At 34.6% G+C, this 23,855-nt stretch overlaps 3 protein-coding genes across 5 annotated transcripts in view; 2 read left to right on the top strand and 1 right to left on the bottom strand.

Annotated features, from left to right (window-relative positions):
- pds5b (PDS5 cohesin associated factor B) overlaps positions 1–4,959 on the top strand; it is a 58,669-nt gene extending 53,710 nt beyond the window's left edge. For both annotated transcript variants that reach the window (XM_058744375.1, XM_058744376.1), the window contains exons 31-34: positions 990–1,454; positions 1,704–1,799; positions 1,918–2,029; positions 4,143–4,959. In XM_058744375.1, the coding sequence (XP_058600358.1) occupies positions 990–1,454; positions 1,704–1,799; positions 1,918–2,029; positions 4,143–4,178 (709 nt within the window). In that variant the 3' untranslated portion in view covers positions 4,179–4,959. The remainder of the gene's footprint in view (positions 1–989; positions 1,455–1,703; positions 1,800–1,917; positions 2,030–4,142) is intronic.
- A 1,801-nt stretch (positions 4,960–6,760) lies between these two features.
- Positions 6,761–17,582, top strand: trmt9b (tRNA methyltransferase 9B). The gene is made up of 4 exons (XM_058745635.1): positions 6,761–6,974; positions 12,586–12,776; positions 13,183–13,356; positions 15,925–17,582. The coding sequence occupies exons 2-4, from the start codon at positions 12,623–12,625 to the stop codon at positions 16,863–16,865; spliced, it is 1,269 nt and encodes a 422-aa protein (XP_058601618.1). The 5' UTR covers positions 6,761–6,974; positions 12,586–12,622; the 3' UTR covers positions 16,866–17,582.
- Positions 17,583–18,139: 557 nt separating this feature from the next.
- hdac12 (histone deacetylase 12) lies at positions 18,140–22,502 on the bottom strand. Of its 2 annotated transcripts, none has more exons than XM_058744892.1 (8): positions 22,071–22,502; positions 21,797–21,940; positions 21,540–21,699; positions 20,442–20,638; positions 20,100–20,250; positions 18,783–18,899; positions 18,539–18,681; positions 18,140–18,294 (listed from the first exon to the last, which is right to left on the bottom strand). In XM_058744892.1, exons 1-8 carry the CDS (start codon positions 22,200–22,202, stop codon positions 18,271–18,273), a joined length of 1,068 nt encoding a protein of 355 aa, XP_058600875.1. In that variant the 5' UTR covers positions 22,203–22,502; the 3' UTR covers positions 18,140–18,270. The 2 variants fall into 2 exon arrangements, with proteins under 2 accessions (XP_058600875.1, XP_058600876.1); XM_058744893.1 differs by having other exon boundaries at positions 22,066–22,204.
- Between the last annotated feature and the right edge of the window lie 1,353 nt (positions 22,503–23,855).

Below are 23,855 nucleotides of genomic sequence, written 5' to 3'. Positions count from 1 at the left end.
ATCTGTGTCACGAAAGCACAATAATTGCTGTTTCCTTTTACCTGTGCCACATCGAAAGAGCACTCGGGGGGGGATGTACTGCTCGATGGCATTGAGATGACTCATGCCGTCCTCGATTTATAATATAACTCGTAGGTGTCTTTATAATGTGAACAAGAAAAACAGCTGAAAAATGACTTGAAGTTTGTCGTTTCAATTAGTAGCTGGGCTTTCAAAACATTTCTACAAAACATCTAAATGCAAAGTTATTTGTCTTGCACTGTATGTGCTATGGACGTGAATGATGGCTCAATGTAGTTTATTTTTTCTTTTTTTAATATATTATTTATTTTTATTTTTATATTCAATTATCAATATAGGTTTAATAATTCATTTAAATTTATTAACAACAAATTTTATTTCTATATGATTTTTGTGTGTGTGTATTAGTATAATTGTTTTTATGAATTTTATTCATAAGTGCAGCTTTATTTTATTCTTCACAAGAGTTGACTATTTAGCAAGAATATTCTAGAAAATATACCTAGACTTACGTTGACACCCTAGCAATAAAATATATGTATTTTTTATTGATATTATTTATTTATTAATTATTTTTAATTTATTGCTAATTTCATAGATTATATTATAATAATGTATTACTTATAGTTTTAGTACAATTCAGATAAAATATTTAAAATTATTTGTGTGTGTATGTATCACACACAAACAAATATTAAATATTTATAAGTACATAATTGGTAGATTTTGTCAGTGCAGTTGTTTTTTTTGTTTTGTTTTTTTAATTAAGGATCTTAATGAAAATTAAGTAAACTTTTTTTTTTGTTTGTTTGTTTTTTTTTTGACAAAAGAGTTGATTGTTTAGCAATAATATGCTAAAAAATGTCCCTAGACTTGCACTGACACCCTAGCAACCACCCAAAGTAACTTTGGCACTATGCCAGTAAATCTGGCAAGGGCTTAAAACTAGATTTCTTTTCTCAACCCAGGCTGGACTCTGCTGATGTGGACCACAGTGAGAATGAAGACATCTCAATGAAGAGCCCATCTGAGACCGAAAAGCCCAGCAGGGGGCGCAAGCGGGGTGCTGCAGCCAACCTGGACGACAAGGGTCAGGAGTCCAAGCCCAAGCGGGGCCGGAAGAAAGCTGCTAACACGAGCACTGACGATGCCGAGGACCAGTGGGGTGAAGACAGCAGCATGGCAGAGGCCTCCATGGAGACCGAAGACGAACAGAACAGTCCGCCCAAGAGAGGCCGACGAGGACGACCCCCCAAATCAGCGGCCTCGAAGGACGAGATGCCCAGCAAGGGCAGGAGGGGTCGCAAGAAGACAGCTCCACCTGCAGATGAAGAAAATGAGGACGAGCAAGAGGAAGAGGAGGACGATGAGGATGACGCTGGCAGTGAGAATATGGAGGTGAAGCCCAAAGGCAGAAGAGGGCGTAAACCAAGGTTAGTGGCTGCCTATATATATATATATATATATATATATATATATATATATATATATATATATATATATATATATATATATATATATACACACATACACACACACACACACACACACACACACATATATGTGTGTATGTATATATATGTGTGTGTATGACCTTAATACAGATGATCTGGTACTGAATGTCACAAATACCCATAAAACCCTTTATTCTGAACATGTGTATTTGAAATGGTTATTCGCAGAGGGGAGGCAGATACCGCCAGCGATTCTGTGGAATCCACACCTCAGAAAAAGAGAGGACGACCTCCAAAGCCACAGACAGCAGCTAGGAAAGCCAGGTACACAGACTCGTGTTGCTAAAAGCTTTCTGACACTTTCCCTTGATGCTGACTATAGTCTTTACATGTGTCTGGGTCTGTTTCATGGGTTTTATTTGACTCATACAATCTGTTTCAGCGGTGGGAGATCAAAAGCTGCTGCCAACCAGGAAGAGGAGTCTGAAGAGGAGATGGACACAGCCCAGCAGAGTGAGGAGGAAGAGGATGAGTCAATGGACTCTTCACCTAAAGTGAGTTTCCTTTCCCCTGAAAACCCATAGTTATGAAGTACCAAATTAGCTGATTTAAAATAAAAAAAAGGGCTTTCTAAGCCAAATTATTAATTGAACCTCATTCAAAATGTAAGATAAAATATCTTTGATTAGGAGACATTTGTAGTTGTAATTGTTTGAAAATAATAGTTGTTTAAATATGTATGGTATGGTAGAGGTGTATTAAAAAAGAACAAAATATTTATCTAGTAATCATGAATGATTTTAAGCCGTAGAAATGTATTGGGTAGACATCTTTAAAATTATAATAAATATAAATATTATCAATGTTTAAATGTATTAATTCAACACAGAAATCTGCTCTGGAAATCTGTATGAAGATTTTAAAAAAATATATCTTTATCAGGTAATCATGAATGATCTGAAGTCATAAAAAAATAATTAGGCAGAAATCTTTAGATAAAAAATATAATAAGTGTTTAAATATATGAATTCCACAGACGTTTTCTCCAGAAGTCTATATGAAGATTAACATTTTTTTAATCTTTATCAAGTAATCATGATTAACTTAAGTCATAGAAATTCATTATGCAGAAATCTTCAAATTTATAATAAATTTAAAATGAAAATTGTTTCCACCTAGAAATCTGCTCCAGAAATTTTCAGTAAGATTAAAAAAAAAAAGTTTTTGTGTGTGTGTGTATATATATATATATATATATATATATATATATATATATATATATATATATATATATATATATATATATATATATATATATATATATATATATATATATATATATATATATATATATATATTAGGGGTGGCACGGTACACAGATGTCACGGTTTGGAGGTCACGGTTCGATACGATTTCGGTACAACAGGGGAAAAAAAAATCTACTATGCTCAGTTTCTTTTCATTTATTTTGAACATTGTGAGTGTACACAAATAAAAGCAGACCTTTATACAGTGATTATTAATAAGACAATAAGTGTTTAAAGTTGATTCTTTTTTTTTATTATTATTGGTTTATTTAATAGGGACCATGCATATTCATGAACATTGTTGTATAAAAAAATACACCATGTAAATATGCCAGAATTAGTAACAATAACTACTTTTCATCTGCAGTCCCTAGTATGACTAATATGACGATTCTGTTGGTATAAGGAAACAGTTGAAGTGATCATGCCGGAGCGCGCGCACACACACACACACATCAATTCAAGCATTGCTAACTTGACAGCGCAGTTGGTACTTTATCAAAATAAAATACAGTGAGCCAAACATCAGCGCGCGTGCCTCTGTGTCACCGTTGGAACGCGTCTGAAGTACAAAGCCTATCATTTACATAATAAATAATAGTTTAGTATTCAGATATGTTACATCACAAATATGGAAATATTATGGAATATTTGGATTTGTGACGAATGAGAGAGGTAGGATACACGAGCACAAAGCTCCTTTTCGCAAACAGTTGAGTGCGCATGCCTTTAAAGTATACTCCTTTGTCATTCTATGTGAGAGACGTGTTCAGAATCAGCACATGGTCACTTTCTAGGGGGCTTTGTTTTCAAGTGCGCAACTCATGGCATTCGCTGTTCTTCTGCTGGCGCTCGCGGTTATAAAACAGCGTTGCATTACTGCGGGCGCCCCCTTCTGGATTGGGGGTGAATTGCCTGTATTCGTCGTGAGGCTTCATGCACCGAACCAAGATGTCCGTACCGTGACGGTTCGGTACGAATACATTTACCGTGCCACCCCTAATATATATCTAGTAATCGTGATGAAAGTTCATTGGGCAGAAAATTATACATTCAAGTATAATAATTGTTTAAATGACCTTAATTCCATAGAAATCTGTTCAAGAAAACTGAATGAAGGATTAAAAATGGCAATCCAACCACGAGTGATGTAAAGTCATAAAAATTCATTCAGCTGAGATCTTGAAAATGTTACATTTACATATAATTTCATGCAGAAATGTTTAAAAAGTTTGAATGTTTTTTTTGTTTGTTTTTTTAAAATAAATATTTATCTTGTATTTATGAATGTTCATAAAAATAATATAAATTCATTAGTAAAAAATCGTGAAAGTTCTGAGAATGTGCTAATGTTTTGCAGGTGCGACGGAAGGTGGGGAGAAGAGACCGAAGATGAGTGCTTTCAAAGACAAAATGCAAGATTGATTGGAGATTGCTATACTTAAGGAAAAAGTCCGATGAACAGAGTGAACTTGTGGAAAGTTTGGACTTTTTGGAGCCATGCATCTGCTTCAGCTGTATTTTGCCGTCTTTTACTGCCGTATGCTTCTGCCTCACCTATCCACCATGACTCGTGGTTCATTTTTCATTGTTATGTGTGCCGACCATGTGATCTTAATCTTATGAGAAAGAAAGTGTAAATAGTTTTTGGGCTCTTACTTTCCCCCCACCCAAGGTTAGGGAGACAACTTGTATAGCTTTTACCTCCAGCTTTAAATATATTGCACCAGCTGATCTGTCCAAGTAAAGGAAAAAAAATCGGAACAACTTTTAGCAGTACTGTATGTGTCCCGTGCGTCTTCTGTATATCATTCTGTACTGTGCTACATGATTAACCATTTTGTAGTTCCCTTTTCTTTTCTTTTTTTTGTTTGTCATTTTATCCTTTCCTTTTTTTAACCCTTCTCATTTGTGTAATTCTTGTGTGCATATGGTTGTGCATGTGCAAATGTGCCTCTGCAGATAAAAGAAACACTGGTCTGATGATAAATTCATGTGTTTGTTACATTTTACAGCCCAGTATTGATTTTATCAGTGTTTGAAATAGGGAGGAGATGGTACAGAGCATTGGTTTTTAATATTGGCTGTGTTGGGAAACAATTGAAGATTCTCCCCCACCATCCAAATCAGTTTTTTCAGTCTGCTGAACCAATAAAATATTCTGTATAAATAACTTGCATATTTGTTATTGGTAATGTTCATTTAGCCAGGGGATTTCAAATGTTTTGATGCAAAAGACCTCAAAATATTATGATTGAACTTTCTAAAATATAAAGGCAGCAGTGTATTTTCATGCATATGCATTTATCTGATATACATTAAGATTTATATTTAGTAAAATATTATCTTTATTATTTAGTTTAACATTATAGTGTCAAAATGAGAATAGAATGTGACATTAAAAAAGTGCATATTTTTAAGTGCATTTAGGCACTTAAAGGTGAATTATTTTCTAGCTTTGTCTTCAAAAAATGTGAAAAGACTTTGCATCAATCAAGCCATTCATAGTTGGGAAAAGTTGTGTGAAATGTGTTCTTTTTAATAATAACGATAGTGAAACATCTAAAATAAACTACATGATCAGTCCTCAAAATATTAATTTCAGGGCTAATCGGTCCAGAAGATCCAGGTGCACTTAACGTCTTTACGGATGATTGAGGTCATTAAACAAATAAATGAATTTATCCGAGGGTCGACAGGATATAAAAATTAAATACTTCTATCTCAGTTTCTCATGCAATACATTCTTTAAATGCAAAAACAGTTTCAATCCATTCAAATGCACTTAAATCTGATGATTGCCGACTGGATGTGGATCTTGTGCTTTCAGTGTCCTTGCCGTTGCTTTATAAATCTGCATCATTTTCGAGTTTGAGGACATTTGGTTTTAAATAATCACTTAACAACATATTTTTGTAGCGAAATTTGTTTTTCATGCACTCTCTTTGGGTCCACCATCTGCTGACCAGCTGCTGTGGCATTTACTTCAAAACTGGAAATCCATTAGACTGCATTCAACAGCAACACGAAGCGGTTTTTGTACTATTATAACAGCTTTGTAGAGAACAGCAATTTGCATGTATTCATACACACCCACACTGTGGAAGAACTCCACTTGCCAACTGCAACTAAGAAATAGGAAATAAGACAAACAATTAAGTGTTGGTATAAGCAAAAACTCTTTAACGACTATTCAGTTACTGACTGTCAGTAGTCTTGAAATGATTTATAAGGAGGTATTAATTTATGTTTAATATCTATAAATAAAATATCCTAAATCCTTTTATCTATCGTTCTGTCACTTTACAGCTTTTACAAATCACTGCTGGGTTTTGTTAAACTATTAACACCCTGCTCTTTGTCTCGCATAACACGCTGTAGTAAAAGTCTGAATCATCCTTAAGTAAATGAAAATCCTTCTTAGCCTCAATCGTTTGCCATGTGTCACAGTGTGTGTTTATTATATTGGGGTCACGTGACTGTGCCGACCAATCGGAGTGGCGGATGTTACGCCGCACACTAGCCCTGTGTTCCCTGCGCTCTCATTAAATTCACTCATCCGTCTAGTTACATAGGGACATTAGATTCATTTAAGCGAGTCGATTCGTTTGGACGGTTTGTTGAACTGTGATTCATCACAGTGTTTCCTTACAAGCTTCATTTAGAGTTTATTTAATACGTTTTTGGCTAAGTTTATTAATTAGCTTGTAGTGTATTATTCATCCAGTCTGATGCAGTTTGTAATGTGTTTTTCCAGTCTGCTTGAATTATATCATGCCAAACGCTGCGTTTAAGGCGCTAGTTACCCATCTCTCTATTTTTACTCTACTTTTACTCATACTATATACACAAAGAAAGTATACTTTCAAAATATACTCTGGAGAAAAATCGGGAACTTTCAGATTTATGAATCTTTTGCGAATCGGTTCGACCGGATCATTAAAAAGAACCGGTTCAAAAGAATCATTCGTTCGCGAATCGGACATCACTCCAGACTAGGGGTCGAGCGTAGTGAGCATGTATTTAATAACACATCCCCAGTGTGCATCCTGAGCCGCTCTGTTGCACACAGTCAGTGTGGCGTGTCGATGTTTTATCGTTGTCTTTTACTTTCACATTAAGGTAATGTCGCGAATTAAAGAAACAGCCTCCCGTCGGGTTTGATGTCTCTGCGACTGCAGCCTTGAGAGAGGTAGGTTTGATTCAGAGGATGTAACTATACGACGCTAATTCTCGTGTTGCATACAAACACGGGATAAAACTTTCAATTGGAAATACATTGATTTGTATGTGATGTTGTGATATTGAATGACAGTTCCGTGTGTAGTTTGCGCGTGAAGATAAACAGTAACGCCAGTGTGTGAAATGCATGTTCATTTAACGAAGACTACATCTCTGAAGAAGCTTTCTGTTGGCGTTTTAAACTTTATGCATCAACATCAAGGATCGGCAGGACCTTGTGTCTCATAGTGTAATGATTCCTGAGAAACATGAATGAATGAACAAGTATTTCCTGTTATTTAAGTAGCTGAGATCATATACATATTTATGCGCTCACGTGTGTTTGTAAATATGTTGTATAAGTGCATCAGTCACTTATATATAACAAAACGCACACAGACAGTTATTATATATGTATGTAAACCAGTTTTATGATGTATGCTATGTATGCATGTTATATATGTAAAAATGTGTGCTTGTTTTCTAAAATATGTATGGATATAAAATAGGTTATAGATTTTTTTTTATTGTTCATAGCCATAAAATGTTTACTGTTTTCATTTATTTGTAATAATATAATTTATATTATGTCTATTAATAAAACCACAAATATTGTTTGTAATTTATGAAAAAAAAAAGTAATTGATTATTGTTATAAACAATTTGTCTTAACATCAACAAAAAAGTAACATAATTACTACAGTTAGATACCATCTGCTATTCATGGAGAATATTCAATATAAATGCAGAAATTATGATTGTGACATGTATTTGAGTGAGTGTGTGTGTGTGTGTGTGTGTATACACATACACACACACTCTGCTATAGGCTACTACTATCAAATTCTTATTTAATAAGAATAAGCAGTGCTTAGATTTTAAAAAGTTATTTAAGTTAAACCTGCTGCATCAGTTATGGGAAACTTGCATGGAGTAGTAAGTCTATCAACGGATAAATTACTAAACAATGAAAGTCTTTATTGTTCATTCCATGTTTCCAGTGGAACTGAGTCAGAGCCACTGTTCCTCTGTAAGAGAATAGTGGTCTGGCGGGTATTGCTTGTTTCTAAATTTAGATGTTGCTGTTCAGTATTCTCCTAACATCCAGCTTGCAGCTGCTTACATAACGCCTGTCGAGTTGAGCATTTTAATGAATTGAAGGGACAGTCGGATGCGATCTGAGTCTCGTCAGGGCTGTGTGAGGTGATGACGCCGTAGCGCTTCTCTCCCATCCTTCTGTCAGCGGGTGTGATCTTAAAATAGTCTCGTAATGAGGGACCCTCAGAGTTCTCAGCAGAACGGAGCTGACTGCAGGGTCCGAAGGGAGATGAAATCGTAACGCTCCAAACGGAAGGCCTCCAGAAAGTCACAGCATTGCTTTGACAGAGATTTGATATTTTCTAAAGGTACGTTGGAGCGACACCAAGCAGTTGACATCTTTCAGTGAGGTGACATTTCTAAGGTCGTCGTCCACTATCTCTTTATTTGATGCAGTGCGGCCTTGATGACCTTTAATATTGCTTGCTTGTTGACAAGACTCTCAAGGCCAGAGAGGCAGCGCAAGTCGAGAATGACTTCTCAGAAAACAGTTGTGGTGAGATTATTTTGCCATGGAGAGAGAATCTATGCGACACTTGCAGTTATTTCTTGTATTTCATTTCCAAAAGGGCCCGTTTTAATATTTTATGACCACAAATGACCATAATAACTAAAGGCTATCTTTTCTCTGTAGAAAATATGAGAGACGCTTACCTATGCCAAACTCATCACCACAATGACTTGGATGTTGCAGTGTGGTTGCTAGGGTGTTCTTCATGGTTTCTAGTGGTTGTTTACTGGCCAAAGACAAAATATATTTCTTGTGTCCCTTCTTTTGTTTTCTTGTGGAGTTCTTGCACTCCAATTTACCTCCTTAAAGGGATCATTCACCCAAAAAATGAAAACTCTGTCATTTAATTACTTTTTTAATTGCATTTTTAGTCATTTTCGCGGATCCGTGTGAACGGGGATCGTTGTCGTCTGAGCATGAAACATTTTAAAACGCAAAGGAAAAACCTTTCTGTTTTTAGCACAATCATTGTTGTGTAAACATACCCTTAGAAAAACTTTGCGTGGCTTGACATTATCCATCTGGAATTGATTGGATAGTGAGAAATTAAAAATTACATACAGTTTGCTAAAATAATCACACAAAGCTCAGTGTTGTCTTTTTTTGAAGGAATAGTTCCCAAAAATGAAAATTTAGAAAATAAATTATAAATAGAAAATAAATAGATCCTCTGCAGTGAATGGGTGCCGTCAGAATGGGAGTCCAAACAGTGGATTAAAAACATCACAATAATCTGCAGACTTGTGAAGTGAAAGCTATGCTTTGATGTTAAAAACATCTTAATGATGAATTTGTTTATTACCAACATGTTTTTATCAGCTGTTTGGACTCATTCTCACGGCACCCATTCACCAAAGAGGATCCATTAGTGAACAAGTGATATAAGTCTAAATTTCTTTCTCAATTTTTTTAATTGCAAAACTGCAACCATTCACAATAAGTGCATTACAAAAGCGGTTTTGATTTTATTTTAACTTTAAAAGATCTATTGTGCATGATTCTACCAAAAACAACCATCTTTTTGCTTGGAAATTTACATTTCTGTATTTGTTTCTTTATTTTGGGCTGCACTTCACACACCTTCTGTCAAGTTGCACACATACGATCAGCCCACATGCTGCTGTGTTGTCTCTTACGGCTCATCTGCGATTTCAGCTGTAGAGTTTCCCCTTTAGGGCAACGTGATTCAGCTGAAGAGGGCTTTCTGTTTTTACATAACAGTCAGCAGACTACATTTCCAGACCACTGAGGCATTATGAAATAACAAGATAATCTTGTTTTCATTGAAATATCCCAAAAGCTCAATTGCTTATTCACAATGGCTTTGTTTTACAACCCAAAACCACTGTTTATAGATTCTGGTTATTTGTTTAGTAATAGTGAAAATGGAATAAAACGGTCATCGTATTGCTTTCATACTTTGCAGACTCGTCTAAACCCTTCCGGCAGCCAACATGAGAGTTTCATAGATTTGCTGGCCGGACCATGAGATTATTGACCGAACGTTGTCGTTTGAAATGCAGGAGAGTAGATAACCATCGAATGCGGATTTTCTTCAAAATGTTCTCTTATTGATCCGTGACTTCAGTTCTCAACTTGCAACAACTCAACCAGCTGATGGGCAATTAATCTGGTTTTACAGATGAATGCAACACCTTTTTCAAATCTGGTGTTGTAGGTCACATATTTGACAATAAATAGATAGATAAAGCAAAAACCTGTAAAGCTGATGCATTTAGTTTCAAGAGTAGCAATTATATGACAGCCGAGGCATTGAAAACAGATCAGAGGTGGCAGCACAGTTTGAAAAGCGCCGTCCACTCTGCATTTCAATTATGCTGTGCGGGCTGCAGTCTTTAGTGATACAAGCACAGAAATATCCGACTGTTTCTGCTTCAAAGCTTTGTTTGAGACATCCCTGCTGAGGAAGATGTAGTTTGTGTTTGAAGGTGGGAAATGATGAACAGTCATGTGTTGATTGTGAAGCATGATGCTGTTGAACTGGACATCTGGTAAGTGATGTGCAGCTGTGAGGAGGCGTACAACCTCATCTGTCTGTGCTGTCGCAGTCAAGTGGCAGAAGAGCAACAGTTTACTAAATGATTTTATCATGGAAAAGAGGCGAAGAAAGAATTCATCAGAAACACTTCATTTAGCAGTCAAACAGTCATTTAGTTCTCATTGTGGATATATGCAATTAGTTTCCTTGAGATTGCGTTTATTATTATTATTTTGTTGTTGTTTTTGCATGCTGATATTATGACCATTAAGCATGTAAAAAAATTTTATTTAGAATTATTATTTATAAAATTTGTTTTCAATTATATACACACACACACACACACACACACACTTTTAAACAATTATAATTAAAACAGAATTTCAATGCATTTAAAAAAAAAAATGCACTGAATGTTTGGCAACCGAAATTATTCGGCCGAAAATAGCAAAAAATAAAACAAACAAAAAAGCTCTTTCGGGTTAATAAGCGAAAAGATCAAATAAATACTGAACAATGATGTGACATGATCAAAAAGAGGTGTGCACTCTTTATAATGCAGCAAACATGTCGACAGTGTGGAACCATTTAAATAAATGATTATTTAAATGATAAATCATTATAAGCACTGACAGCGAGAGACTGTTTAGCACTGCGTTGCATGTTTTCGATGAGAAGAGGAGGAGGTTGTTGCTGGTTACTGTATGATGATTGAAATTTCGAAATGCCCTTAAACAATAAGTATAAAAACTGCAGAATATTATGTTTTCTAATACGCGCACAAATCGCATGTAATCTGGCGGCGCTGCAGGAGCTTGTGGCGCTATCTGCTTGTTAGCCAGGATTCAAAGATTTTCACGAGGAAAATCTGCGCTGAAACAGTGTTACTCATCAGTTGCTCAGTAACATTTTTATGAATTTTTACAAGGCATGTGACAATGTGATGCGTGCGACAAACATCTTCCCAAATTCGAAATGACAATCATTTATAAATCTGCTGTTGTCAACAAAAGAAGCACTGAGGTCTTCCTGCGGGTTTCCGCCAAAATAAAAGCTGAGAAAAAGCAAGAACTCCATCAACATTCATAAATGTTAGTATTGTAATTTTACTGTTGTTCTGTAAAATAAAATAGAAAAGTAAGACAATAATAATAATTACAACAGCTCTATTAATCCATTTATTATAACATTCATGCATAGTGTTCAAATTGGGATCTGTAATATTGTCTGACGTTTTAAAAGAAGTCTCTTCTGCTCAGCAAGGCTGCATTTATTTGTACAGTAAAAATACATGTCTGATTCAAGAAGGGGGTCTCAAAAATGACCAAAAAATGTTGGTATAATGTCTGCTATGTTAAAAAATGATAAGTAAATATTTTTAAAATGTTGTTTTGTATTAGATTTTTTTTTCTTTGAAAAGCAAGACAAAACAGTAAAAAGCACATTTTAGTTATTTAATTTATGCAATGGTGAAAGAAATTGGTAAAATGCAGAAAGCCGTATTCGGTCTTCGGCCCAGTGTTTCACTTTGTTTGGTTTCTACTTCGGCCAAGAATTTTCATTTCAGTGCATCCCTAGGAGGTACATTTAAAGAGCTGTAATTCCTTAACCTTTCAGCTCAGAGTGTGCACTTTAAGTCCACATTCATTATATAACTGTAACTTATAATATGTTTTGGTCAACAGCTAAAATAATAAAAATTGTCAGTGTCCGAATATATATTGACCTAACTGTGTATATATATATATCTTCCTTCCTTCTTTTTTTTTTTTTTTGTGGTGAAATATAACAATTCTTTACATATACCCAGGTATATCCTCCAGGTTCGTACTGCTGTATAGAAGCAACCAATCAAAATGTTGTATTGAATAAATTTTTTTCGAAATGGCTGTGGAACCAAAGCATTAAGCAGAGGGCGACTCAATCTTTAGGTCTCATTTCGTGTCTCTCCTCCCCCCTCTCTGTCTGGCTAAGTGGTGAAGATGCTCTGTGGGGTTTAATAGAGAGCAGCATGGACGAGGCTGCCAGCCAGCTGGAGAGAGACCATGTTCACAGCGTGTACGAGAAGATCGCACCCTACTTCAACGACAGCCGCTACAAAGCTTGGCCCAAGGTCAAACAATTCCTGCTAGAGCAGGAGCCCGGCAGCATCGTGGCTGATGTCGGTAAGGCTTCACGTTCTGTCTTTAATGTCTCTCAAGTGAGAAATAAAACTCTCAGAACGGCAAGATCAATATGCTTTTACTAGTGTCAAAGTCACGCTTTCTTTGTAAACAATCATTGTCTCTTACGACTGAAAAGAAACCCATGTAATCTTGTCTTTTATTCTTTTGCCTGGAAAAAGTTAATGGCCCGTTATCACATACAGACTTAGCTGACAGCATTTACTTCGCTGATTGAAAGGAAATGCAATTATTCACATTAAAGTTTAATAAGGATGAATGGGCACCAAAGTTATTACAGTACGACACTGGAAAAACAACCCAGTGAATCATCCATGAGGGAAAAACAATTTTCTGCTTTTGATTAATTTTTATGACATGCACTGATTATTGTTTTTAATTATTGCAGGATGTGGCAATGGCAAATATCTGCATATCAATGAGGATATCTTTAAGTTGGGATGTGACGTTTGTAGGCCGTTGGTGGACTCTGCGTGGAGTCGAGGTCATGAGGTGCAGCTTTGCGATGGCCTGCGTTTACCCTACAGAGACGGCTGTTTTGATGCAGTGCTCTCCATTGCAGGTAATGCAGCAAAATAAATACCCTAAAACATTCGGATGGATTCATTCTGATTGTCATTTACATTAATTTAATGACTCGGTTATTTAAATATTACATTAATGATTCTTTTAATAATAATGATTCTTTCAGTAGTAAAAATAATAATAAACCCTAAAATGGCTATTATATAATTATTTTAAAACTTCAGTTAATCAACTGATTAATAATCAACATAGTAAAAATACTGAGACAAATTAATTCTGTACTTCTTACAATCCAATAATTGATATTATTATTGATATTATTTATTAACCGAGAACACGCATATAGGCTATACTATATATCTCGACAATACATTTTATTCATATAATTTACAATTTTTGCAGGTAATGCATAGACAAACATCTTAACATTCACCATTTTGATGTGTATTTTTGTCATTTTTATTAGTAATTGTTTTGTTTTTTAAATGTCTACATAGTTTTTTTTATTTTCAATTTGTTATTTTAGCACATTAAGTTAAACTAAATGAATGTGAGAAATGTTACTTTACATTGAACTAGCTAAAAATATATATATTTTGGTATTTTATTTAATTTCATTTAACATTTTTTTTATTTAAAGTAATGCATAGTTTTAGTTAACTATAATAACCCTGACATTCAATTTCATTCTGCTTCTGAGGCAGATTCCACTTCCACTTCCATTATTGATTCTTTTAGTACTTTTGAGGAAGCACTTTATTAGTTATACAACTGACTTTTAGTTCAGTGAATAAGTGAAGAACTGTTTGATTCAGTGAGTCATTAGAATGATTCAACCTGACAAAGCACAAGCTTATGAATATTTTACCAGAATCATATACAAGAATCAACTCAAGAGTCATTTGTTTTATTTTAGTGCAGAATAAATTTGAACGGTAAAAGGTCACGTTGCTTTAAAAGGAACATGCGGTGCGGACATCTGCGTTACAGGCTCCGACATGAGATCATTAGCATAATGATCTATGAGGGTGTACATTCATAGGAGCACAATTCATAATGTCAGACACCCACATTAACATACTATTAGTTCCACGATCAAACAGTTTAATTTCAATCAGCTGGTAGTGCTGCCATTAACTTGAAATGGAGCGGATATATAGGTTTATTTAAGCTTTATGAGGTGGAGGAAACAAGAGGTGTTACTAGGCTACAGGAGATTAGTGCTTCTTGGAAGAGGCCTGGGAGTATTTGTTGTCAGGCTGTACAGCTGGGTCACCTGGCAACCCCTCGTGACTCCTCAGAGAGAAGATTAATGTGCTCATTGATGATATCAGAGTCTCATAATGGTTTAAACACTCTGAAAGCCCCCACTAAACGCAGGAAACAGCCCACCGCTATGAGCTGGGCTTTCTGCATTGATTTTGGTTTTATATTATTCAGAGATTTGTCCTTTGACACAGGGACACAGTCTTTCCTAAAGGGATGATTCACCAAAAATTAAAAATTGGTTATTTACTCACTGTTGCATTTTTTCCAGCTTCTAAACCTGTATTTTATTTCTTCATTGGAAAACTATCTCTCTCTCTCTCTATATATATATATATATATATATATATAAGGATACTATTTTTGTTTAATTCAAATGTTTTTAGTATGCATATTTTTAAGTTTAGAAATTAAAAATTATTTTTGCTATTGTTTTTATTGTTGTTGTTGTGAATAATAATAACAATCAACGGTTTTCATGTGGAACATTATTGATACGGGGCAATATTGACTCACTGAATCAGTATATTATTTTTAATTATAAATAATATTTAAATTGTTTCCATATGAAAAACATTAAAATAACAATTTCACTATATGTAAGAATACGATATTTAGTTTGATTCAAATGTTTTTAGTGTGCATATACTGATTTTAGTTTTTATTTTAAAATGATTGTTGCTTTTGTTTATTATATTATTATTATTATTATTATTATTTAATTAATAATAATAATAACAATAATAATAATAATAATAATAATTATTATTATTATTAAGAATAATAATAACAATCAACAGTGTTGATGTGGGATATTGACTCACTGAATCAATATATTATTTTTAATTAAGTAATATTTAAATAAATTATTTGCATATGAAAAACATTACACGAGTACTATATTTTGTTTAATTCAAATGTTTTTATTTTTTATTTTTCAATTTAAAATGATTGTTGATATTATAAATAATAATGAACGGTATTAATGAACAGTATTCTCAGCATAAATTATTTGCATATGAAACACATTAAAATAATAAATGCTGAATTAAAAAGGTAAAATTAACAAACTAATAATAACTATGATTCTCTACTTTGTAAAACACAACAACTATACGATACAATACATTATTAAAAAGGAGACCATAAATACATAGCTTTAAATTGGACTAAATGATGCATATTTATAATAAAATTGATTGAATACGTGGCAAAAGTATGGATTTTATAGTATTGCATAGGGTGAGTAACAAATTTAATTCTGTGTTGAACTATTCCTTGAAATCAGAATAGAATATATATCAATGACCTATGAATACAATTTCTTTCAATTGCTTAGTCATCCACCACATGTCCACCAAAGAACGGCGTATCCGAGCAATAAAAGAGATGGCGCGCACCCTGCGTGTGGGAGGGCGGATCATGATTTACGTCTGGGCCATGGAGCAGAAGAGGCGCAAGTTTGAGAAGCAGGACATCTTCATTCCCTGGAACCCCAATCCGCCTTTATCTTCCGCCCTCAGACAGCGAGGCAATGGAACCCAAAGCGTCAGCGACGACTCCGCTTCCAGCGACAAGCACAGGAAAGTGAGAAGCACATCCTCCATGGTGGACGAAGGCGACTTGATCAGCCCCGGCCAGCAGAAACAACAGAGGCTTTGGTTCTTCTCCAGATCTTTGGATTCAGTGCTGGACTTCACCAGCCTGACCGTGTCCCGCTCCTCTTCCAGCACTTTACAAACCCCTGTCGATGAAGCGTCGGAAAGCAGAAGCCGGCGAACTAGCAGTAGAGGTCTCATCAGGCAGATGTCCAGCCTCTTTTCATCCTCTTCCAGAACCAGTCTAGAAGAAGACGTCTTCATCTCAGATCCCAACGAACAGGTCCATAAAAACGACAACAGAAGTTCTGGGAATGGAAATGAGACTGTTCCTTTGGAGCTCGTCCATGATTGTTCCTCAGTACCACTGCCTGACTTGGTGTCCTACCAGAGGGATCAGTCAACTCTTGAAGGACACGTGGAGGTAGATGGTAAATCGAGCCAACAAGAGCCCTTGCGGAGGCAGGAAAGCACAGCGTCTCTTCTGGAAAGCGATGGGATGAGTGGACAAAGCAGTGAACAGCTGAAGGACTCTTGTCTGAGATACTACCACGTATTCAGGGAAGGAGAACTGACACAGTTGATCCAAAACCATGTTGATGAGCTCCATGTTCTGCACACTTACTTGGACCATGCCAATTGGTGCGTAGTGGCTGAGAAGGTCCAAGTCTGGAAGGTTTAAATCTCATTTTAAATATTTTAATTCATCATTTCCGTTTGGAGGTCTTTAAAAGTTTTTTTAAGTATTGGGACCAGAGAGCTAATATTTAGCTAACATTAGCTGATCAGTATCAATGGCAATAACAAGCAAGGTATTGATGCTTTGACGAGACCAGTGTTGGTCCAAGTCGTAACCCTAAAGCTAGTCGTACTTTGAAGTTTGCTATTCTAAATTTAGCTTTAGTCTCCATTCTTCGTGATGTCTTAAGTTTTGAGTTGAAAATAATCAACTTCACTTGCACTGATTTTAATGGTGTATCACTGTTAACTGTCTTAAGCAATGCCTGCCTGAAAAAGAAAGCATAGCACATCATTTTTCTGAACCAAACGATGTGAGCACATAACTGGCGTTTTCTTTTTGAACGCTCTTCAGGAGTTTGTCGGTGTAGGTGTTGTGTTGTGTGGTTAGTATTAGCTGTTGTGTTGTGCTCTGAAGCTTTTAAACAAGATTTTAACTAATCGACAGCTTGTTAATTGATTGCACATGATGAATTTCCATCTTGAAAACTTGAACAACTTGTTTGTGCTGGTGTTGTAAATTGTGTATGTTTGTATTGGTGTAACTTGACCATGTCAAAATGTCACAACAAAGGTCTTTAATTTTCCTTTAAACTTGAACCATTTTTATGTGTATTTTTGACTTAAATATAATAAAAGCAGTATATTTAGTTTTATCTGACCCATTGGTGCAAATACATGTCTTTACAGTGAAAAAGGTGAAATTTCCAGTGACTTTAAATATGTTCTTCTTACATAAGCCAAAAAAGTAATATCAACACAATATTAATTAATTCTCTACTTCATGAAACACAACTTGATTTATTATAAAAGCATTTATGTTTTTATTTCAATGCTGGCTCAAATTCATTTTTAATCTATAATTAATTAAAAGTGTGGAATTAATTACAGACCAGTAATTAATTATGTGCTTTGTAAAACAGTTTATAATAAAACTGCATTATTAAGAATGATTTAAATTATTTTTAGCATTAATAAATAGTATAATAAAAGCACTGTTTTTATCTGATCTACTGGGCTCTATTTTTTTTATGAAGATTTTAATTAAATATTAATTTAGAATACTACTACTACTAATAATAATAATAACAGTGAGCGACACTATAAATTTTAAGAGGCAAGCGAGTTTTTTTCTTTGTAAAACCCAACCATTTACAAATAATAATAATTAATAAAACATCATTATTAATAGAGTATGAATTGAAAGGATCGCTTGAATAAATATGACATTTTTATTCATAAAATCTATTGCATACAATGGCTATGGCACTGCGAACATACATATGGTCCCTCTCAGAACCCAACAATCTTAGATTGTTTAGCACCTGCTGTCCATTTTCATCTTGGAGTTAAAGTCCATGTTCTCTCCAAACCTAAATGCAGAAATGGGAACCATTAAAAGCATATAAACTTTTGAAAGTGCAATACAGCTGTTTACATGTGTGATAAAGAGGACAGAAAGCAGTGTGTGTATATATATATATATATATATATATATATTTAAAATGAATAAATATAGAGATTAATTTGGAACACGGCACCCAATAATATCCATGTTCAATTCACGCAGGTCCATGAAATACCATGTTACCTTCATTATGAATTCTGTGACCTCACCTTTGATGCAGCTCTGTGAATTATTGAGTGCCTGCGCGCCAGTCGATCAATATCTCTGGAATAGCCTCCTCCAATGACAGTAGCCACAGGAATGCCCTTTTTAATGACTGTCTGAAGTACATAAAGATCCCTCTGGTAAAGTCCTATGTCGGGTAAATGCACAAAGTCATTAAAGGGTCAATTACATAAAACAATGCTTTGAATTTTACGATATATATGTACGCAATAGAGTGAAAGGATTCACCTTCATCTGTGAGACGAAGTCTTCCAAGTTCATCCTCCCAGTGTGGATCCACTCCAGAATCATAGAGCACCAGATCCGGCTGGAATGCCTCCAGTAACCAAGGGAGGTGTTCCTGGACTGGTAAAATGCATTAAGTCATTTTCTGTACATAGTAAACGGTTAATTTAAGGAAATGGTTCACCCAAAAACTAAAATTTGCTGAAAATGTATTCATTCTCAGGTCATCCAAGATGTAGAAGAGATTGTCTTTTCGGTAACACTTTACAATAAGGTTCATTAGTTAACACAAATGAACTTTTACAGCATTTATTAATCTTAGTTAATGTTAATTTCAGCATTTACTAATGCATTATTAAAATCACGAGTTGTGCTTGTTAACATTAGTTAATGCACTGTGAACTAACATGAACAAACAATGAACAACTCTATTTTTTATTAACTAACATTAACAAAGATTAATAGAGTAATAAATGTATTGTTCATTGTTTGTTCATATTAGTTAATAATACATTAACTAATGTTAACAAATGACACCTTATTGTAAAGTGTTACCATTTTTTCTTCAGAAGAAATTTGGAGAAATTCAGCAGATCCTCTGCAGTGAATGGGTGCCGTCAGAATGAGAGTCCAAACAGCTGATAAAAACATCACAATAATCCACACGACTCCAGTCCATCAATTAACGTCTTTTTAAATGAAAAGCTGCGTGTTTGTAAGAAACAAATCCATCATTATAGCGTTTTTTAATTTGCAATGAAATACAATGAAATTCAATATATGTTCTCTATCGAAAATGATCTGAATCAGGAGAGAAATATTCACAGCTAAAGCACCGTTTACAAGCAAAAACAGTCCAAAACAGTTTTAAACAAATATGTCAGTGGATTTTGATGTGAGAGGACAACAGGGAATTACGGACTCATTTTTTTGGCCAGAGTGTTTAAAGTTAAAATGCCATAATGATGAATTTGTGTTTTACAAACACACATCTTTTCGTTTCACAAGACATTCATTGATGGACTGGAGTCAATGTGGATTACTGTGATGGTTTTATCATCTGTTTGGACGCTCATTCTGACGGCACCCATTCACTGCAGAGGAAGTGATGTAATGCTAAATTTCTCCAAATCTGTTCCAATGAAGAAACAAACTCATTTGCATCTTGGATAGGGTAAAATTTCAGCAAATTTTCATTTTGTATGAACTATTCCTTTAATAGAGATTTATTTAAATTATTTACATTTATTTAAAAGTCAAAAAGTGATCTGCTTATGTTTTTGTGTAGGTACAAAATGAGTGAAAGTGAAATGAAAATACCTTTGGAAAGAAACTCTTTGTCTTCAGTGCCGTCTTCCAAACTGACATCTAGGTCACTCTGCTGCTTTCGAACAGGAAAGTTTTTCCCACAATGCACTGAGAAGGTGAAAACATCCGGTTCATCATTAAATATGAATGCTGTGCCATCACCCTAGTGAACAGAGGAAAGGAAAACATTATTATTTATATCATTCTTATTATACATAATTCAAGAAAGCAACAGCATTTTGGTCAATACAAAAATGTATTTTTCAGTTTCAGATGTAAATGATTCACCCACTATTATTAAATATTTCTTACTCAAAAATAAAACCAAAGAGTAAAAAGTTGGAAGTCATGTACCTGATGTACATCCAAATCCACGATGAGTATCTTCCTCCTGGACGTGGCCTCACCCATCAGGTGTTTGGCAGCCACAGCCAGGTCATTGAGCAGACAGAAGCCTGAGCCGTAGCTGGGGAAGGCATGATGGGTCCCTCCGGCTGTACTGCACGCCAGGCCTCTCTGCAGGGCGATCTCTCCTGCCAGCACAGTGCCACCTGGACCACATCTCACATGAGAGAAATACATTACATGACACTTCTGAAGGGGGGACAACAGAACAATATACTGTAGTTTTACAAACCTCCATAGCTATGTGTTAGTGCAATATGCAAACAAAAAGAAATTATGTTTTGCACAAGAAAATAAAAGCCTTTTTCCATTGTGACATTACTTTCAAAACAAATAAGGTCTGTACCGCAATGCAAATTAAAAAATAAATAAAATCAAGTATTACGTTAAAAATAAAGTATAATTGTAAATGTATCTCGGTAATTTTGACTAAAATGACTAAATATCAGTGTTGTTATTGTTAACTAAAACTATATATAATTTTCGATACTAGATGAAAATCCTAAAAATTAGAAATGTTAAAATGACTAAAACTGAAATAAAAAACACCCACCCACACAAGCAATATACAGTATATATACACACACTACCAGTCAAAAGTTTTTGAACAGTAAGATTTTTAATGTTTTTTAAAGAATTCTCTTCTGCTTACCAAGCCTGCATTTATTTGATCCAAAATACAGCAAAACGGTATTGGGAAATATTTTTACTATTTAAATAACTGCTTTCTTTTTAAATATATTTTACAATGTAATTCATTACTAAACTAAATTATATAAGCTAAATTTTCAGCATTTTTTTGTGGTAGTAAAAGCACATATAAATAAATTAAATTAAAAGTGAATAATAATTTTATTAGACATTAAGCTAATTTTAAATATTAATCATTTAATAGGATATAAATAATACTATAACAACACTATATAAAATAACCCAAAATAGGCTTCTTTTTCATTATGCAATTTTTGATTTTGATTTTTAGGGTAAAATATGACCCAGATGATTCACTCTACATCTTTGACTTTAAGCACATACTAAATAACATACCTGTTTCATATCTGCAGCGCTGTACTAAACCAGAACTCCACTGGAATCCGGTTCGTCTCTGATCTTTCTCACTGATTTTACCGCTGATAAAGTTGGACAGGTACTCCTCAGTATGCACACATCCCAGAAGCTCCGTGGAGGCAATCTTAGGGGCCCACACCTATAACACAGTGACATTTAAAAAGTATATTAAACTTGGCTTTGTTAAATATGTGTGTGTGTTAATATAAGTTACAGATTCACTAATCATGTCCAACCTGTTTATCTGTTATGACCTGATCTCTAAGCAGACTCTCCAGGACTTTGGGGAACTTTGCCATGGGAAATCTGTGGTTTTCAGGGAGGTCACATATGTACTTGACATGATGAACTATAGGAAGTGCTCTTGATTCTAGGCAAGTCTGTGAAGAAGAAGAAACAGATGCAAATGAGTGACAGCAGTTCAGTGCTCTCATGTGAATTGTAAATGTCATGTCTGGACTAGTTTTACTCTCTAGTGGGTTTAATGTGATAATATTGATTATACATTACGTGTTCAGCGTTGAAAGACCTCCTCCATGTCCCATGCATTGGGTTTTGTTTCAGAAGTGTTTCCTTTCGGGCCACATGTTTGTATATAATAGCTGCTCTATATATAGATTTTTGGCATAACAACTGAAACATCGCTTCCTTACAAGCTATGCGTAACAACTGCTTGCTTGTTTACAAAACGTGTGCAGTTACACAATCAGCAACTAAGTCGATACAATACATTTTTAAACGCTTTTTGAATCAGATTCAAGGTTACTGAAGATACTACGTAAGAATACACGATCAGCCCATATATATCTATGCGAGTGTACAGTACATGAGACGTTTGTGTTTCTGGGATTCATGTTGTTGTTTTTTTCTTGTTGTAATGGAAGTGTGCTACTGCCACCGTCTGTTGAGGAGTGAGAAAGGAGCAAATATGTCAAAATGTGCATGCATGGAGGCACTTTGCCATAGTGGAAATATTTGGTTTTATTTTGCTTCATTTTACAGTTATTTTACATTTATTTAAGGGGATATTATCCACTTTAAGATGAGAAATTCCACAGTGAAAACAAGCATGCAAATAAATAAATAAATAAATAACCTTAAACATGCACCTTGTTTACTTCCCTGCTGAAAAAACAAATAGAACCCTGCCCAAAACACAATAGAAAATGTAATGGATTTAATGGTTATAATGGGAATTGTATTGGTTTTAATGGAAACTATAATGGTGTCTACTGGTATGTGATGGATTCTATTGGTGGGATGTTAAATCCTATTGGAAAAATGCCCAAAACACACTACAAAAAGGAATTTTGTAATGGTTTTACTGGAAAAAGCTAATGGTTTATAATGGTATTTTAATGGAAACCATTAGAATTTCTGTGATGGTTTCTATTGGGCTTCTATTGTTTTGTTGTTGTTGTTTTTTTTAGCAGGTTATTAAATAAAAAAACAGAGGGGTTTTGGCTGGCTGACTGTACATTAAACTGCTGCTTCTTACCAAATGAATGAATAAACATGGAATAGACTTTAAACTGTTTTATTACATTGCTTGACAGGAACATCATTTTTACTTAATTCAAAGCAAATCATTTACTGCCTTGCAGACTGAGCTGTAGGTAGTTTACACTGCCATGTTGTCAGATAAAATGGGTTTCTTTTCTCAGAAAGAAGTAATTTGTCGGCAGGGAACAGCGGAATGTACTATCACGAAAATAAATGTGTGAAAGACATGGGAACATTTTGCCAGGCAGAAAATAGACCGCCTGTAATAAATGATGTGAAAGCAGGGCTGGCACATGTTGTAAAACAGAATGTATTTTTCACAATGTACTAACCACTTACAGAAAATTACCATGGCAATCTAGAAGATTCATAGTTTTATCCACCATTGGTAAATACAAATAAATAAATAAATATATAAAGATTTGCAGTAGCAACAATATCTTTAACTAAACAATACACTGTTAGGCTATTTTGGCGAAAACTATTGATTTCCATACCCCCACCCAAGAAAAAAAAAAAACAATTTGAAAACTATGATAATTATTTTAATTCAGTGATCTTCATCTTGGTGTTTTCAAAGCAGATTCATTTTTTATTTGATTCGAATCTATTTACTAAAAATATTCACTATGAGCCAGTTACATCTGTGGCGACACGCGTTGATAATAATTTAGTCAATTGATTTATTAAAACACTGGAGTGTTCAACTAGTTTTAATAATAACGCGCGTCATTTATGCAAATTCATAATCCATTCAGCAAATATGAGTCGTGAGTACATGGAAGTGAATCA

This window comes from Onychostoma macrolepis, chromosome 15 (genome assembly GCF_012432095.1).
Source record: "Onychostoma macrolepis isolate SWU-2019 chromosome 15, ASM1243209v1, whole genome shotgun sequence".
Lineage (NCBI taxonomy): Eukaryota > Metazoa > Chordata > Actinopteri > Cypriniformes > Cyprinidae > Onychostoma > Onychostoma macrolepis.
This window is presented reverse-complemented; position numbering and strand designations above follow the sequence as displayed.